The sequence below is a fragment of the Canis lupus genome, chromosome 12 (assembly GCF_048164855.1).
Source record: "Canis lupus baileyi chromosome 12, mCanLup2.hap1, whole genome shotgun sequence".
Lineage (NCBI taxonomy): Eukaryota > Metazoa > Chordata > Mammalia > Carnivora > Canidae > Canis > Canis lupus.
This window is the reverse complement of record NC_132849.1, coordinates 58,120,098-58,137,914: the sequence shown is the minus strand read 5'-3', so window position 1 is coordinate 58,137,914 and position 17,817 is coordinate 58,120,098. Positions and strand designations below refer to the sequence as shown.

The 17,817-nt window shown below is 47.1% G+C and overlaps 1 protein-coding gene and 2 long non-coding RNA genes across 3 annotated transcripts; 1 reads left to right on the top strand and 2 right to left on the bottom strand.

Annotated features, from left to right (window-relative positions):
- Window positions 1–4,038: 4,038 nt before the first annotated feature.
- LOC140601766 (uncharacterized) lies at window positions 4,039–5,107 on the bottom strand. Its single transcript, XR_012004831.1, has 3 exons — window positions 5,052–5,107; window positions 4,542–4,646; window positions 4,039–4,310 (listed from the first exon to the last, which is right to left on the bottom strand). It is a non-coding gene; the product is annotated as an uncharacterized lncRNA (long non-coding RNA).
- Window positions 5,108–8,249: 3,142 nt separating this feature from the next.
- On the bottom strand, window positions 8,250–9,579 carry LOC140601764 (uncharacterized). The gene is made up of 2 exons (XR_012004825.1): window positions 8,990–9,579; window positions 8,250–8,463 (listed from the first exon to the last, which is right to left on the bottom strand). It is a non-coding gene; the product is annotated as an uncharacterized lncRNA (long non-coding RNA).
- Window positions 9,466–16,837, top strand: RRM2 (ribonucleotide reductase regulatory subunit M2). The gene is made up of 10 exons (XM_072771116.1): window positions 9,466–9,643; window positions 9,717–9,791; window positions 10,171–10,314; window positions 10,620–10,736; window positions 11,325–11,458; window positions 13,310–13,404; window positions 13,529–13,662; window positions 14,551–14,655; window positions 14,742–14,855; window positions 14,933–16,837. The coding sequence occupies exons 1-10, from the start codon at window positions 9,533–9,535 to the stop codon at window positions 15,083–15,085; spliced, it is 1,182 nt and encodes a 393-aa protein (XP_072627217.1). The 5' UTR covers window positions 9,466–9,532; the 3' UTR covers window positions 15,086–16,837.
- Window positions 16,838–17,817: the final 980 nt, after the last annotated feature.

Sequence of the window (17,817 nt, the reverse complement as noted above, 5' to 3'; positions counted from 1 at the left end):
AAATTTTTAAAAATTCTAAAAAAAAAAAAGAAACTTAATCTCATAAGAACTTCTTTTATCTTAAAGCCTTTTGAGATAAATCCAGTTGTCATTTCTTTTTTTCTTTTTTGGGTAAGGAATTATTTATTAATTTATTATTTAATTATTATTATTATGTTTTAAATATGAGCTTAGATTTTACATATGACTTTACAAAGTAACTATGTAAATCTATTAGTGCTGTTAAAATTGGTGCTTTCTATTTAAAAAAATAAAAGTATTTCCCTTTCCAAATAAATAAATAAAGTCTGTGGATGTGAGGTTCTAAAAGTCATGCCAGTCAAGCTTTAAAAATGCTAGTATTTGCAACGTGGTGGGAATTACATCCCCTGCAATTATTTATTTATTTATTTATTTATTTATTTATTTATTTATTTATTCATGAGAGAGAGAGAGAGAGAGAGGCAGAGATACAGGCAGAGGGAGAAGCAAGGCTCCATGCAGGGAACCCGACATGGGACTTGATCCCGGGTCTCCAGGGTCACACCCTGGGCTGAAGGTGGTGCCAAACCGCTGAGCCACCAGGGCTGACCCCCTGCAACTATTTAAATGTAGGATGAAAAAATTCAAATGTCAATTCAGTGTATGCAAAGAGGCACATCACTTTTCTATACCGTTTTAGGGGTTACTGAAGTAAAAAGCAGACACCGACCCCAGCCCTGCGTTGTGCTGGCTGCCTGATTCTGGCCTCTTGAAGGCCCAAGCTCTGAGTGTGCACATCCTGGGTTTAGAGCTCTGCTAAGGCTGTGAGGCAAGAACTGTCTACACTCTGGCTAGAAAGCAATTTCTTGATTGGAATCCAAGCTTAAAAATGCATCTGCCCCTCTTTGGGAGAAACAAAAATAGGGTCACTTTGTGGCTAACACCCACATCCAAAAGCTTCACCCATTTGGGGGCATGGGCCAGGGAATGGGAGAGCTTCCTGCTTAACCATTTCCTGCCCAGGACTGAGTGAGCTGCGTGGAAACTAACTACAAAGTTTTAACCTAAAGAGACTGGAGCAAAGCAGGGAGCTGCTCCCTGGGCTTAAGAGGCTACCATGCACATGGCCCTGATTTATGTCTGAGTGAAGTAATAGTTCATTTTTTTGTGTTAAAGACCAAAATTTAGCTGAGCAAATTTCAAAGATCTAATCGGACTTTTTTTTTAGTTTTTAAAAAAGATTTTATTCATTTGATGGAGCTAGAGAGTGCACAAGCAGGGTTGGGAGAAGCAGAGGGAAAGGGAGAAGCAGAGTCCTTGCTGAGCAGGGAGCCCAATGAGGGGCTTGATCCCAGGATGCTGGGATCATGACCTGAGTCGAAGGCAGATGCTTAACCGCTTAACCGACTGGGCCACCCAGGTGCCCCAGCTTTATTTGTTTATTTTTAAATATTTAATTAGGGGCTCAGGTCATGATCCCGGGGTCCTGGGATGGAGTCCCATATGGGCTCCCTGTAGGGAGCCTGCTTCTCCCTCTGCCTATGGCTCTGCCTTTCTCTATGTGTCTCTCATGCATAAATAAATAAAATCTTGGAAAATTTTTTAATTAAATTATTTAGGGAAAGAGTGCGTGCATACAAGCGACAGTAAGAGGCAGAGGGAGAGGTTAGAGAGAGAATCTCAAGCAGACTGCTCATTAAGCATGGAGCTACTTGCGGGGCTTGATCCCACCACCCTGAGATCACAACCAGAGCTGAAATCAAGAGTCCCTCATTTAATCGACTGCGCCACTCCGGAGCCCCAGATTGGCCTTATTAATTGATTCATGAAATCAGGCGGCATCCCATCTAGCAAGCAGAGGGGAGTATCATGGAGCTGCAGAAAAGGAAGTGTTTTTAAAGGAAGGACTTGAGGAAAAGAAAATTAGTAGCAAAGAATCCTAAGTTTCAGGTGAGGTGTCCTCCTACTGGTAACTTACTGAAAGATTCTGTCTGTAACTTCTGTAACTTTCCAAGTGCTTACTAGTGTCAGGGTTCCAGGTGTCCTGATTAAAGGTTACATTCCGGTGTTGGGGGGGGGGGATGTTGCAACTGCAGTTAGGTATTAAATCTTGGTTTGCTGACCAGGGGATCTTAATAGGAGTGGATCCATTTGGGGGCCTGTGTTTTCCTTTGTAACAGCTCCCAATACCAAAACAGAGTGTGTTTGTTTATTTTTTATTTATTTGGGAGAGAGAACGAGAGAGAGAGAGAGAGAGAGAGAGAGAGAGAGAGAGATCATGAGCAGGAGGGAGGAGCAGAGAAAGAAGCAGACACCCCACTGAGCAGGGAGCCCGATACAGGACTTGATCCCAGGATGCTGGGATTATGACCTGAGCCCAAGGCAGACACTTAAGCGACTGAGCCACCCAGGTGTCCCCAAAACAGAGTTTAAAGAGCTAACATTGAATCTAAGAAGAGACGCTCTTTTTCTCAAATGCTAGTACCCTTAGAGCAATGAAAAAATTTCTCCTGCTCACTAAATAAGCGAGAGTCTGGGCTTTTGCCCCAAGCTGCTCTCCAGGGTTCTACATCTCTGCCGTGTTCTGGGCGGAGGCTATGTGTGCCGCAGTCTGGTGCAAGGCCATGTTTGACCCAGGGTGGCAAGGACAATGTGTTGGAAATTCTCAGGAGCCGCTAACTGGTGAAGTTGGGATTCTCCATCCAGGTTCACGACTTCTCTTCCACGATGCCTCGTCTTCCCTATTCATGTAATCCAACCAATGTCTGCTCACCGGGGCTGCCTCTTTCCTCCCCTCCACCGTGCCCTACCTGTCTGCTTAGGGGGCCGATCCAAACAGGGTGCACAGTGCCAGGGAGGAAAACGAGGCAGCTCTGCAGCACACTGTTGGCACACGGTGTGGAGAAAGCAGTCAAGGTGGCAGCCCAGGCCAGGCACACACTTGAGCATGGATGTTACCAAACCTGGGGGCGGGGGGTGTCCTCAGATCAGCCTCACGTGTCTGTCAGGGGGCCTGATGCTTCACGGGAGTAGGAATCAGGCCAGAGGGGGGATGTGTGGGGCTTTGTGGATGGAGACACGCAGGGCTGGCCCCTCTTGCTCATGACTCACTCCTTCATTTCCTTGGGGGAAGGCTGGCCCCCCATTGTGATGGCCAGAGGTGCAGCATGGACCTCTGGTTTGAGTGGGAGCCCCCACTTCTGCTTTGCTTGCCTGCCTAGAGACTACTGTGCTGGTGGGGGGGAGGAGACAGAAGAAAGATGGGACAGAGGGGCTGAAATAATGACCAGGGCTGTGGGTCACTGGGGACCTGCAAATGAAGTAGGAAAGACACATTGGAATAGCTTCAGTTTTGTCTTTCAGGAGACTAGGAGAGGTCAGCAAGGCTTGCTAAATGGGGAGGACTGGACTTTCATAAACACCTTTAAGGCGCTTTAAATATCCTGCTCCCTTTAATCCTCAGGAGAACCCCATGTAGTAGGAATTATCATGCCCATTTTATCAGTAAAGCAACCAACTCGGAAATATCAAGAGGTTTGTCCCAGGTCATCTAATAAATAAGAAGCGAGCCTGGAATTCAGACTTGATTCCAGGGCTGGTCCCCGTCATTCCATCACACTGACTGAGTCTGGAAGCAGCTGAACTTCTAGGAAGTTTGTCTTCAGGGCTTTGGAGGATTGATTTGCCTGGGCTTTGCTTCTCCTCCTTCTGAAGTTATCATTTAGCTCAAATGCATGAGAGGTGAGTATGGCCTCCTGGGTTCTTCTCTGAGGACTTCACCCTCCCTTCCCTCCCCTCCCAGCCCTCCCCCCCACCCCATGGGGATTTGTTCCTACTTGCAAACCCGTTTGCATAGGTTGCTCTAAGTCTACCAGTTCAGAATGACATTTACAGCTGCTGTCCCCTCTCCGCCCAAACATACATGTATGTGACCACAGTACCTAGAAAGAACTCACTATTGTGGCCCCTTATCCAGGGAAGGAGGCGATTAAGAAAAAATTATCAGTAATAAGCCAACAGGAAGCTGATCTTGATTGTGAGGAAATAAACTTATCCTGGGCCTACAACATTGTGCCCTTCCATCCTTATTTTTTTCTTTCTTTTTGAAATTTTAGTTATTTATTCATGAGAGATGGGGGTTGGGGGGCAGAGACAGAGGGAGAAGCAGGCTTTCTGCTAAGCAGGGAGCCCAGATGCAGGGGTTCTATCCCAGAACCTGAGATCATGATGACCTGAGCCAAAGGCAGATGCTTCACGGACTGAGCCAGCCAGGCGCCCTTTATTTTTCTTTCTTTTTTCAAGTCAACCTTGGAATCCTCTTTCAGACATAGCCTGGAGAGGGGCTTGGCCTGGCAGGAAGGTGAGAGTAGTGAGTTTGAGGATTGGTAGGGAAAGCCCTGGTGATCAGGCCCAGAAAGAGGGAGGGAAAGAGAGGGCCCTGGGGCAAACTGCAGGGAGCAGGAGGGTAGCATTTTCATGAGAGATGAGTGGAGGGGGAGGTCCCCAGTTGGGTTTTCTGTGGTTGACGGAGGAGGACCGGAGGGCAGAAAAAGGCTGACCCAACTCTACTCTTGGCTCACCGCCCCACTCTTGCAGTCCCACAGCTAGCAAGTCACACTTGGGATGGAGTATTCTGTTTTCCAGCTTCCCTCCAAGGCAGTTTCCTCAACAGGATTCTGAGCATCCTGAAGATGTGAAAGGCGAATGTCAAGTTCAGAGGGAGGAAGGGGCTGCTCTGGAGCCACACAGGGAGCAGTTCACAGTTTTTGAGAATGGCTGACTTTGCTGCCTCGTGGTTGGGAAACAAAAGAACTCCCCGGACAGAAGGGACAGGTGGGTTGTAGGAAGGAAATTTCATAAACAGAATTCGGCATATCTTATGATCTTATTCAGCCTTAAATATGAATCTTATTCTTATTAAATCTTATTCTTATCATTATTCTTATTATTCTTCTTAAATATGAATCTTATTCAGCCTTAAAAATGAACGATATCCTGACCCAGGTCACAACATGGATGAACCTGGAGGATGTTATGCTGAGTGAAATAAGCCAGTCACAAAAGGAGAAATATTTTAAGATTCCGCTTACCTAAGGCACTTAGTCAAGTTCAGGAAGGCAAAGACGGATGCTGGTTATGAGAGCCTGGTGGGCGGGGAGGATGGACAGCTAGTGTTTAATGGGGACAGAGTTTCGGTTTGGGACAAAGAGGTTCTAGAGATGCAGGGTGGTGATTGAAGGTTGCACAATAGTGTAGTGAATTTCATGGCATTGATTTGCTCCTTGAAAATGGCTCAAATGGTAAATCATAGCTTATGTATATTTTACTACAATAAAAAAAAGCTAAATCTAATAAAGCCTTTAGATAGAACTCCCATTATATATATAAATATATTTATTTTTTATATTAAAAATATTAAAAAATATATATATATACACACACATACACACACACACACACACAAATACAGGGGTTAGCAAAACAAGTTAAATGACACTATGGAGACCCAATGAGGCCAGTGTAGAATGTGGGACAATCTACAAGAAAACTGGCCTGAACTTTAAAAAGTCAATGTCACGGGGAAAAAAAAAATAGGAGAGTTGTTCTGAATAAAAGAGAACAAAAAGACACAATAACCAAATGTACTGTGTGCACTTAAAATGGACAAACTGAAAAAACATATTTGAAATACCTGGGAACACTTGATTATGGGCTAGATATTAGATAGTATTAAGGAATTAATGTTAGTTTTCTTAGGTGTGAACATGTTACTGTGGTTATGTTTAGAGAATGTCTTTAGTTTCAGGAGATACCTGCTGAGATATATTGAAAAGTCTGGGGGTGACATGGCATGGCATCTGCACCTCACTTTCAAATGATCTAGAAAAAAACAAAAGCCTCACATACCCAGTGAAGGGGAGAAAGCAAATATGGCAAAGGGGAAATGATTGTTGAATCCTACACTGGTGGTGGGTGAACGCTGGAGAATTCTTTCCATTTTTGTGTCTGTTGAAATATTCCTAATAAAAAGTTGAGGGAGAGAATGGCTAAAATGAACAACTCCGGAAATAACTGATGTTGGTGAAGATGTGGAGGAAGGGGAGCCCTCTTACACTGTTAGTAGGAGTGCAAACTCATGCAGCCACTCTGGAAAACAGTATGGAAGTTCCTCAAAAAGTTAAAAATAGAATTATCCTATGACCCAGCAATTGCACTACCAGGTATTCATCCAAAAGATAAGTGACTAAAAGTGGTACATTCACCCCAATGTTTAGAGCAATGTCCACAATAGCCAATCTATGGAAAGAGCCCAGATGTCCATTGACATGTGAATGGATAGAGAAGATGTGGTAGGGGCACCTGCATGGCTCAGTCAGTTAAGTGTCTGCCTACGGCTCAGGTGCTGATCTGGGGTCCTGGGATTGAGCCCCAGGTCAGGCACCCTGCGTGGGGGAGGGGAGTCTGCTTCTCTCTCTCCCTCTAACCCCCTCCCCCATACACACACATCTGCTAGTGCTCTTGCTCTCTCAAATGAATAAATAAAAATCTTAAAAAAGAAAAAGATGTGGTGGTATATACCTACGATGGAATATTACTCAGCCATGAAAAAGAATGAAACGTTGCCATTCACAGTGATGTGGATGGAGCTAGAGGGTATCATGCCAAGCAATACTGGTCAGTTAGAAAAAGGCAAATACCATGATTTCACTCATATGTGGTATTTCAGAAACAAAACAGATGAACATAGGGGAAGGGAAGGAAAAAGTAAGAGGATAATTGAGAGGGAGGTAAACCATAAGAGACTCTTAACTCCAGGAAATAAACAGGGTGGCTGGGGTGGAGGTGAGTAGGGGGACGGGGTTAGGGGTGATGGGCTTTCAGGAGGGCAGGAGTGAGTGCTGGGTGTTCTGTGCAACTGATGAACACTCAATCCTACCTCTAAAATGAATAAGAAGTTGGGGCAGAAAAATTCTAGCTGTGCGGTTGGAGCTGTGTGACCTTGGGCAGTCTCCTTGCCTCCTTGGCCTTCCTTTCTTCACCCGAAAAGGCCTGAAAGCCCCCCACACGGTTGTCTGGGTTATAAGCCCGAAGCACCTGGCTCAGGTACCCAGGGGCTGCGGGGTGGCTGTCGCCATGAGGGTTAACAGGCGGTCCCTGGCAGGTGTCTGGGGGAGTGAGCAGTGGCTTTGAGAAAGCCGCTTGAGTTCCCGGCCCGGGCCTCTGCCTGTGGGGGGTGGATGGGGAAGTGACCCCTTAGGGGCCACCTCGCCCTGCCCGCTGGAGGGAGGAGGATGGGTAAAGGCGCAACCGCGAGGGGCGGGGCGGCGGGAGCGCGGGCCCGGAAGTGGGGGGGGCGGGGCTGGGCGCCGAGGCCCCGCCCTCTGGAGGCTGGGGGCGGAGCCTCTCCCTCCCGCCGGCCAATCGTGGAGCAGATGTCAAAACGGGCGCCCAGAGGAAACGAAAAGGAACCGCAGACGCGCGGTGCCTGGTGCTGGCGCGTGGCGGCCGCGGCGCGCATCCCGTCGCGGCGCCCGGGTCCCCCGGTCTGGCCGTGCGCCCCCGTCTCTCTCCCGGCCGCAGGGCAGAGAGGAGGCACCGGGGGCCCGAAGCCCACCTCCGAGCGGGGCCACGTAGCTTTCGGCGCCCGCTTCCTCTTGGAAAGTCCGAGCAGCCGGAGCGCGGAGGAGGGAGCACGGGACGTGCCCCCGTGACTCACCGTCGGGAGGGCTGAAGGGGAGAATGGCGGCGACCTTTCTTTCTGCCTCGTGCTACCTACTTCTGGTCTTTCCCAGTTTTCTACAGTGCACCCGTGTTGTTTGGGGAGTCAGGAAAAAGTGAAGCTAAGAACGAAGTCAAATTCTGGCTGGCTCACAGAGTGATACTTTCATGGGTTCCTGTACATACAGAGTATATAACAGGAGCTAAGCAAAAAGCACATGGTGCCCGAGACAGCAACCGAAAGGAGCACTTCGGTTATGGATGATGCGAAATCGGAATGTGAGTTGGGTAGTGGAGGATACCAGGGCATCCTTGATACATTTATTAGATGTGATAATGGCTTTATCAGCCATAAAATCATCTCTAACAATACCCATTTTTCTGGAGCTGGATGCTGAAGGAAGGTGGCATTGACAATGCCTGCGAGTTGCTTTAAAACTAAGGATGCTAGACCAAAGTTTTAGTTACTGCTTTGTCTAAGGGCTAGGATCGTCACTGATCTTTCTCTGAGGCTTGAGAATACATTAAACACAGTATGTACGTGGTACTAAGAAATGGAAGAAACAGACCCAAGTGAGGAGGGGGATCTTCCCTACCTCTGACCTCTTTATAATATCTAGAAAAGACCCTGTAAAAAGTCCAGTGTTTCTCTTAGTGACAGCCCTAAGAGTGTTTGCAGATTTTGGAACTTTTCACAGGGGAATCATTTATTTCTTGGTTATTAACATTTCTTTCTCTTCACTTCTGGCATTTTGCCACTTGCACGGCAAATGTCTGGCAAATCTGAAAAACCAAATACAAAGTAAAACAAAAACTGTTAATGAATTCGTGTCTGCCTCATGACAATGCAGGTTTTCAATCTCTTCAGACTACTTGATGCCCAATAAGCAGTAGATGAATTCCCAGTTCTTCAAGCTTTCAAGATGTTTTTGCTCAGCTTCTGATTTTTAAAAATGCTGACACAGGGGAAGGTGGTCTGACACCAGGCACAAGTTCAGGGGCAAACTGTACCAAAGGCCCTCTCTGGCATTTAGTTAACTCGGCTTTACAAAGGACTGTGCATTTTTACCAGAATTATCGCACTGATCTCATTTTATTAATGATCCCACAGGTTAGGTCGGGCGACAAGTCCCATTTTACCAAGGAGGGCAAGGAATGTTTTACAACCAGGTGAGGGACACAGCAACTGCACTGCGGGACTCCGTGGCCAGCGACCCTAACCGTTAGGCAGCACGGTTGTCGCCGACCCTCCGGCCGCCAGGTCAGCCGGAACTCGAGGACCCCTAACCCCCCACCCAGAGACACGTACCTAAACGGTCGCAACCCCGCGCTCGTCTCTCGCAGCCAGGGGCGTTTCCAGGCATTTGCACCAACCTCATTTGCAAAACCACTCGCCTCAACCCGCGAAAACGGTTCAGGGGTGGGGGAATGGTCTCCCGCCCGCTCCCGGGCGGCCTCCAATCGCGTTGCTTCATTCAATCCCGAGCGGTTCCCGGGTAGGCGAGTCCCGCGCGCGCCACGGCCACCGAATCGCGCGGGGGCTGCACCCTTCGCCCGGGCGGGGGCCCGCAGGGGCCGGGCGGCGGCGCCCCTCGCGCGGTGGGCGGGCCCGGGGGTCCCGGGGGTCCCGGGGGTCCCCGAGGGGTCGCGCAGGGTCCGGGGCGGCCGGCGGCGGGGGCTCCCGCGCGGCTCTCGAATCGCGGACGTCCGGCGGCGCATCCAATGGGAAGGCGGCGCCTGGCCACGCCCACCGCGCGCGCCCCTCGGCGGTGGGCTTTTAAAGGCCGGCCCGGCGGCGCGGGGGCTCCCCGGACCTGCGCCGCCGCCGCCGCCGAGCCCGCCTGCCGCCGCCATGCTCTCCGTCCGCGTCCCGCTCGCCACCATCGCGGACCCCCAGCAGCAGCAGCAGCAGCTCCAGCTCTCGCCCCTCAAGGGGCTCAGCCTGGCGGACAAGGAGAACACGGTGAGCGCGCGCGCGGGCCCGGGGGCGGGGACCTGAGGGCCGGGGCTGCCCCTCACCGCGCGTCTCCCCGCAGCCCCCGGCCCTCAGCGGCACCCGCGTGCTGGCCAGCAAGACCGCCCGGAGGATCTTCCAGGAGCCCGCCGAGCCGGTGAGTGGCGGGGCGGCCGGCGGGGAAGCGGCCTGTGCGGGCGGGGCGCTGCCGGCAGGGGGCGCCCGCCGCCTGTTGGCGCCAAAGCCTCATTGTCTCCCCTGCGTTTCTAACCCAGCCACTCCCCGGCCCGCGCTCCTTTCCCGCCAAGGCATTCCCTCCCGCTCCTGTCTGCCCTTCCTCACACTTGCGCACACTCCCCCCTTTCCCCTCTTGCACCCCGGTTGTGTTCTCTGTACCATGCCGTGTGTGACAGCCGACACTTGACACGCCGAACCACACGGGATTGCCGGTAACTGAACGCGCTGGGCCGCAAAAAGTGGCGATTTCATGTGGTTCGCCCTACCAGAGACATTTCATTACTTTCTCACCCCCACAGAAAACTAAGGTACTTGCCCCCAGCGCGGAGGAGGAACCACTGCTGAGAGAAAACCCCCGTCGCTTTGTCATCTTCCCTATCGAGTACCATGATATTTGGCAGATGTATAAGAAAGCGGAGGCTTCCTTTTGGACAGCCGAAGAGGTAACCCGAGGCAGGAGCTGGGGCCCTACAAGGTTAAGTGTAGTAAGCGTTGCCCCCAGAGGAAGCCCCCTGCAGGAGTGGATGCAACTTGCTTGAAATATACTTAACTCTTCCTTTTGCCCCTCTTGGGGATGGTTGCCCACTGAGGATGTGAGACGTTCTAAGTGGCAAAGGGAGCTGAGCATGGGAGGGATGTTCCCGATCAAGTGGTGTCAGGACACCTAACAGAAGAAGGTCTAAGGGTTAGGTATGTGTGTGTACGGCCCCACATGCTTACCGTCCCTTGTGAACCTCTTAAACCTCAGGTGGATCTTTCCAAGGACATTCAGCACTGGGAATCCCTGAAGCCTGAGGAGAGATATTTTATATCCCATGTTCTGGCTTTCTTTGCAGCGAGCGATGGCATAGTAAATGAAAACTTGGTGAGTTTCCAAAAAAACATCTGCTTTCGTTCGCTTCCAGATTAAAGAAACGGGCCAAGTCATTCCAGAAAAAAACTAATCCTCTTTCCTCATCTTTTTAAGTTCTGTATTTGTAAGCTGGTAGTTCTATTACATGGTGTTTCCTGTTTTATAATCTACTTTGCAGTTGTTTCTTCTTTAGGGTTAGTCATTGTCCCCCCTCCGGGCTCAAGAAGCTTAAAGACAATGTCAAGTGGTAGGAATAGGTTTACTCCTTATGACTATGACATTGTTTCTTTTTTGTGGCTTTGCTTTTTTAAAAAAATTTGATTCCATATATGTCTTATTGTGAGTGGTTCCTTCCTGCAGTGGACTAGGAAGAAATGAAGAATGTTTGCATAATCCCTATAAAATAGACCTTATCTGTTTCCTGATCTGTAAATTGAGGTAAAATTTTGGCATAAAATGTCCAGCTTTACCCCAGAATAGTGAAAACGTATTGTTTCTAAAAATAGAAACAAACCTTATAATACTGCAAAGGGAGTGTGATGTATCCAGGATCCTGAGTGGATGTTCCTGGAGCTGAATTGTGATGTGTTTTACCACTAGGTGGAGCGGTTTAGCCAAGAAGTTCAGATTACGGAAGCCCGCTGTTTCTATGGCTTCCAAATTGCCATGGAAAACATCCACTCTGAGATGTATAGTCTCCTCATTGACACTTATATTAAAGATTCCAAAGAAAGGTGAGTATTTGGGTGGTCTGCCAACGTGTTCAGGATTCACTAATTGTTAAAATATTTCAACTTTTCGCGGTTACATAGGGGTAGAAGGATTCCAAGTGACTAGGCAGGCAGACAAGGCAGTTTCTACTGCCCCTCGTCCTGTGTGCTCTGAGGAAGAGGCCTAAACTCACTTTATTAGCCAGTCACTTAAAAACAAGTCATGAGGGACACCTGGATGGGTCAGTTGTTGAGCGTCTGCCATCAGCTCAGGACATGATCTGAGGTTTCCGGGATCGGGTCCTGTATTGGGCTCCCTGCATGGAGCCTGTTTCTCCCTCTGCCTGTGTTCTGCTGCATCTCTCTCTGTGTCTCCCATGAATAAATAAATAAAATCTTTTTTTTTTTTTTTTAATAAAATCTTAAAAAAAAAAAGTCATGAGGTTACTCCATTTTTAGAGATGGGAGTATACTGTTGGTCATTGAATCCAGTGTCTTTCTTCCAAAACAAAACACATCCATAGAGGCTGTACGATGAAGGAAATCCTAGGTCTGACAGTTTTTACTCATGTGCAAATCTGTTAACCTCAAACGAGAAGCTGGGGCAAAGTGGAGGGGAATAGAGGACACATCCAAATAGAACGTTACTTTTCCTCTTAAAGACCTTGTAATGTGGTACAGAAAATAAGTTTAAGAGAGAGATTCTAGAGTGAAGCAAAGGCAGCAGTTTACTGATAGATGAGTTTAGGCACAGGACTGTGTGAGGAGATGGGTTTGCATTATGGGATCACAGAGGAGAAATCAAGGTAGCTTGAGGCCAGTTTTACATTTTCCAGATTGGAGAGGAGGAGAAAGTTAGAAATGGCCGTGTGAGTGGTCTAGATACCAAGGTCAACTTCAGGATGAGAGTCCTGCGTGGTACAGAAGTGATAGAGCTGTAAAGTAGGCTCTTGTGGCTTATCTGGAATAATGTGAAGGGGAAAAATGAGTGGTGGCTTGGAAGGGCTGGCAGGCTTCGGGAGACAAGTTTATAGACCGAAATGAGGAAGGATAAACGTAGGCCTGACTGAGATAAATAAACAGAATGGGCAGTAGGATCAGGAGGGTCTGGTGGTTCAAAAGCTAGGGAGAGGCAGACCCTGGTCTCAGGATGTCGACATGGAAAGAGAATGAAGAGAGCAATGTGGTTGCTCTAATGACCTTGGGTTCAGAAGACAAGGTCACCTGATAAAGGGACAGGCTGGGGAATCTAGACTCCCAAGCTGGGCACAGAAGGCGGAAGAGGATAATAAGGAAGAACTAGGCAAGTCGGGGGGACAGTTGATTTACTTTCCTGATCTGGGATCATCAGTGTAAGTATAGACTTATAAGTAGGAAGCAAGCTCAGATTATTCGGTTTATTGGCTTTAATTATTTTATTATATCCATATGGCATTTGGGGCCTATATAATTAGCCCGATATGATTAGTGAAGATGGTGCTACCTAGGAAGATAATGGTCAGCGTAGCTTAAATAGTCTTAGCAGTTAAGATTTTATGGCTTCTCAAGTTTAAAGATAGGGCCTGTGAACTTTGTCATGACCTGGACTTGATATAATAAAAGCCGATAAATGTTCTTGGTGTAATGGACTAAGACTTTTAAGGTTAGTAGATCTCAGGGCTCCTTGTGAAGTAAAGAATACCTATTTTGGTATTAACAGGAGCCAAATGAATGTTGGGATTTTAAAAAGAACACTTGGTGGGGGGTGGGAAGCAAAAAAGGTAATGAGAAAACATTTCAGTTTTGAGTCTCAATTTCGCCTTGGTCCCAGTGTTCTCTACATGTTTGTGGTAGGAAGTCTTTGCTGTAATTGCTGATATTCTGGGTGTCTCCTAGGGAATTTCTCTTCAACGCCATTGAGACGATGCCTTGTGTAAAGAAGAAGGCAGATTGGGCCTTGCGTTGGATTGGGGACAAAGAAGCTACCTATGGTAAGGCCACTTGGCCCCACGGATGCCTGAGTTTCATCCTCTAAGTGACATCATGGTTTGTTGGCCCTTCCTGTGCACATGTACAGTTGCTCACCGGAACCATGTCGGTGTTAACTCTTCACAGGAGAACGGGTTGTGGCCTTTGCTGCCGTGGAAGGAATCTTCTTTTCGGGTTCTTTTGCGTCAATATTCTGGCTCAAGAAACGGGGCCTGATGCCTGGCCTCACGTTTTCCAATGAACTTATTAGCAGAGATGAGGTGAGTCTAATTCAGGCTAATGTGCACCCCAAACATCTACAACTCTTTGGTTCACTGAAGGGAACTCGATAAAATGTTGCCTCATGTCCACATTGAACATGAATTCAGCCATATCTGGGCTTGGTAGAACATGAAATATATTGAAAGTACTTGTATTCTCAATACTCGTCCAGTCTCCTGTATGAGCCTACTGTGCTCCAAAGTTGGTCGATAAGCATCCTAAAGGAAGTGAGAATCCTTCTGGTCCAGTGTCCTGTCTTTGACTGCACTTGGATTAAGCTGGAGGGAAAGGCGAAGATGTCTAGATGCTCTCATTTGATTCTAGTTGGCAAAGCCAGAGCCACAGACCCTGTCATGCTTAGAGCCCAGTGACCAATAAGTTGATCTTGCTTTGTAAGTTCTTCCTTCTGATCTAGGAACATCAGGGTTACTTGGCACTAAGACTTGTAGACTCCATTCACTGGCAGTTGCATCACTGATTTCCTGACCATTAGGTTGTAAATCTCAAAACCAGCCAAGTCAATCTCAAAGCAGCCTAGTCACTGCTGGGAATAGTGGCAAAATGAGAGCTCACGGATGTAGAAAAAAATGCTTTGAGCTGAAGTCCTACCCTGTCCTGTGCTCCTGTATGGGGCAGCAGGGAACAGACTTGGCCTGCTGTCATTGCCCTGGGTAGCAGTGTTGAGGGCCTTGGGATAAGGCTGAACCTGCCGTGACCTACACAGAGCAGATGGCAGTTGAAATCCTTTTCCCTTTGACAGTTTTAAGTGCTTTTAGTATGTTCGCATGAGACATATGAGGAGAATGCAGAAAAGGGTAAAGCCATTTCCTGTTTCACGTTAACGATAGACGTCTGGTTTTATAGTGATCTTAAACCTTTTCTTCTAGGGTTTACACTGTGACTTTGCCTGCCTGATGTTCAAACACCTGGTCCACAAACCTTCAGAGCAGAGGGTGAAGGAAATAATTATCAATGCCGTTAGGATAGAACAGGTGGGTGATACAGGAGGGTCTCTTGTGCTCACCAGAAGAGGTCTTTATGCTTCTGTTCTATTGAGAAGCTGCGTTTCGATCCCTAGGAGTTCCTCACGGAGGCTTTGCCAGTGAAGCTCATTGGGATGAATTGCACGTTAATGAAGCAGTATATTGAATTCGTGGCAGACCGACTTATGCTGGAGCTCGGTTTTAGCAAGGTACAGTATTGTTTATAGCCTTCTGGTTCTCCTGAAACTGCTGTTCTGTATTTAAATTTTCCTGTGAACCTTTTCAGGTTTTCAGAGTAGAAAATCCATTTGACTTTATGGAGAATATTTCACTGGAAGGGAAGACTAACTTCTTTGAGAAGAGAGTAGGCGAGTATCAGAGGATGGGAGTGATGTCAAGTCCAACAGAGAATTCGTTTACCTTGGATGCTGACTTCTAAGTGAATGAAGATGTGCTCTTTGCTGATTTTTTTTTTTCCCTTTCTCATCCAAAAAAAAAAAAATCAGCTACTTGAAGTGTATCAAACCAGCTACACCATGAATCATCCATAACGTTCATTAATAGTATTGTTAAAACTGTGTAGCTACCTCATAAGCAAGCCTGTTGATCAGTTAATGCTAGTCGTCTCACCCAGAAAGAAGCATAGACAAAAAGCTACTCGGATTCTTAATGAAAGATATTGGCCGTGTTTGGCTTTTGCGGGCAGGCTGGCTGTCCACTGACTTCACAGTGGCTCTTGGTGGCAGTCAGGTCTCAAAAGTGTGGGGACTCAAGTGAGTCTGATCTAGCACGATTAATTAGTTAGTCTAAGGCCCTCGGGCGGTGTCAGCCTCTGTGCTTCAAAGCAGATTTTTAAGTTTACGTACCGATTTTTATATAAAACTGGCACTTTACACACAAATAAACATAGTTTGTACTGTTGAAATAAAGGCTTGATTTAACTTAATCTGGTTTCTAGCCCAAATGCAGAGCATTCTATTGACCACTAATGGGAGCCAGTTTGCAATTTACTAGGTAACCAAAAAGTCCATCAAACCTGTGTGAATCAAGCATGTTATTTCTGTTTATTTTCTATAATGAATTGATGTTCTCTTTAATCAACTTTAAAGTCAATCCTTCATATACCTAGGTATTAGCCACTTGGTGCCATGAAGAAACGCAGGTTGTGTTTTATATTTTGGAGGCCAGGTCAAGTATTGTGGATAAGAGGGGAAAGGAGGTTCCAATTAAATCATTAGAGCTTGAAGTGTGATGTAGGCTGACTGCTGGTCGCCTGGGGGTGTGCGAGGATCAGCATCCTTTTATTTCTCAAACCACATTTTCCCCCACCTTGAGTTCTTATAGAAAGAAGATCCTTAGATCCTTAGCTGTAGGGTCTGAGATAATATTGTAAATTGATTTTGAAATCAATCCTTGCACGAATTGACCCGCTTAGGATCTTGCTCCAATTAAGTGGCACAACCAGAACTGAAATTGGCTCCCCGGAAAGTTGAGCATTTTCTCTGATTTGGTCTAATTTGTAAGTAGGTAATGTTGACCTAATCCATTTGTGTCTACTACATGTTTTTTCAATTAGATATTTCTTCTGTTTTTTTGTTCTTTTATATCTGGTTCATATTTTGAAATAATTGCTCAGTTAGTGCAGTTCATGATTGGAGCAGATAGTCTTCAGGGCACTTACTTCCAGCTTTTGCCTCAATCTGAGCATTACCTTGTTGGATTCCTGACCTGCAGTAGAAAACTAGAGTTGCATGAGCTATATTAATACAGGTTCTGTTCACACAGTAATTTTAGAAAGAAGTATAAAATAATATACTTAATAGGATTAGTTTGAATCAACCTGTCTTTGTGTTACCCCTGCTTTCTCCCTCCCCATCAAAAAAAAAAAAAAAGAAAAAAAAACAAAAAACCCAGCCAGGAGGTTACGAGAAGGTGGTGGATGATACGCACTGATCCTTTGGCCACATTTGTTAACCTGTCTTTTTGTGTTGGGTGATCACTGACCTGTTTTTTTGTCAGTTTTCTTCATTTATTGTATAAATTGTCAAATAGTCAATTTAAAAATTTCTGTAACGGTGGCTGTCTTTTAAATTATTGTTACCTGAAGTGAATCTAGATAATGTGGTTCTTACCCTTGTGCAACACAAAGGTGAATAAACGTTTTTGCCTCGCGTGTCGGGTGCAGACGGAAGTCGGAAGCAGATTTTCAGATCCTGCCTCCCTTTGGTGCGTAACGTGAGGATTAATTTTTGCCAACTCCGATTCCGTTTCCTAAGCCGTTTAGAGGGAAGCAGGTTTTAGTCAAGCGTTTCAAAGTCTCAAAATTGAATACTGCACTGGGATTAAATGAGCTGTTCTTATGTCCGTTCCTTGATAAATTAATTCGCATTTCAGTTTAGGAAGAAAAATACTTTTCCTGAAGATTTGAGTTTATTTGCTTTTCATCCATTTTGAGGAGGGGACTTCTGATCCCTGTTCTGGCATAAGGTCTATAGGAGAAGGGGTGCCTGAGAGGTGATGGTCAAAAGCATTCCCTATGCTGCCCACGGAGTCTGTAAGTCAGGATAGAGGGGGCTTAAATTCCCAACATCCGTGGGTGAGCTGCTGCTCGGCCTCAGTTTTCCTATCTTGTTACATGATGTGGGTGGGTCTTCCTCGCTTTGCTCTTCCTCACCAAATTGAGCTGCGTGGACTTCTTGGTGGGCTGGGATTAGTCCCTCTGTCTATGAATGGCTTTTCCTGGCCTACCTTCCTAAAGCCTTTCTAAACTCATGACCTTGTCTATCCTGCCACTTGAAATCTGCAGGTATGTGTGTGACCACAGCTGCCCCATCAGGCACTGTTCTGAAGCATAGGAGAGGTGGCAGGGAACCTAGCCAGCCCTCTGCAGCTTAGGTTCCCAAGGAGGAAGCTGAGGTGTGAGTGACTCGGTTAGACCATGAGCCAGGGCAGGGAAGGCATAGCCGAGAACTTGAGGTGGATGGGAGCATTAGGAGAAGCTTGTGTTGGGGGGTGATCTTGTTTCTCTGTGGAGGAGGAGGAGGGAGGTGGGGACTGGTCCTCCAGATTCTCTTCCTGGTCTTCCTGCCAAGGCTCCTGTAGAAGGCACATTCAGGTCCTTACCTGTGTCTTAGCATAAAGGCTCCTAGGATTGGGCCCTGGTGAATGAGA

Excerpts from the sequence above, each read along its gene's own strand:
- RRM2 (XM_072771116.1), top strand. The coding sequence starts at position 9,533 with ATGCTCTCCGTCCGCGTCCCGCTCGCCACCATCGCGGACCCCCAGCAG. Across the intron at positions 9,792-10,170 it reads TCCAGGAGCCCGCCGAGCCG|AAAACTAAGGTACTTGCCCC; the intron begins GTGAGTGGCGGG and ends TCACCCCCACAG. Across the intron at positions 11,459-13,309 it reads ATTAAAGATTCCAAAGAAAG|GGAATTTCTCTTCAACGCCA; the intron begins GTGAGTATTTGG and ends GGTGTCTCCTAG.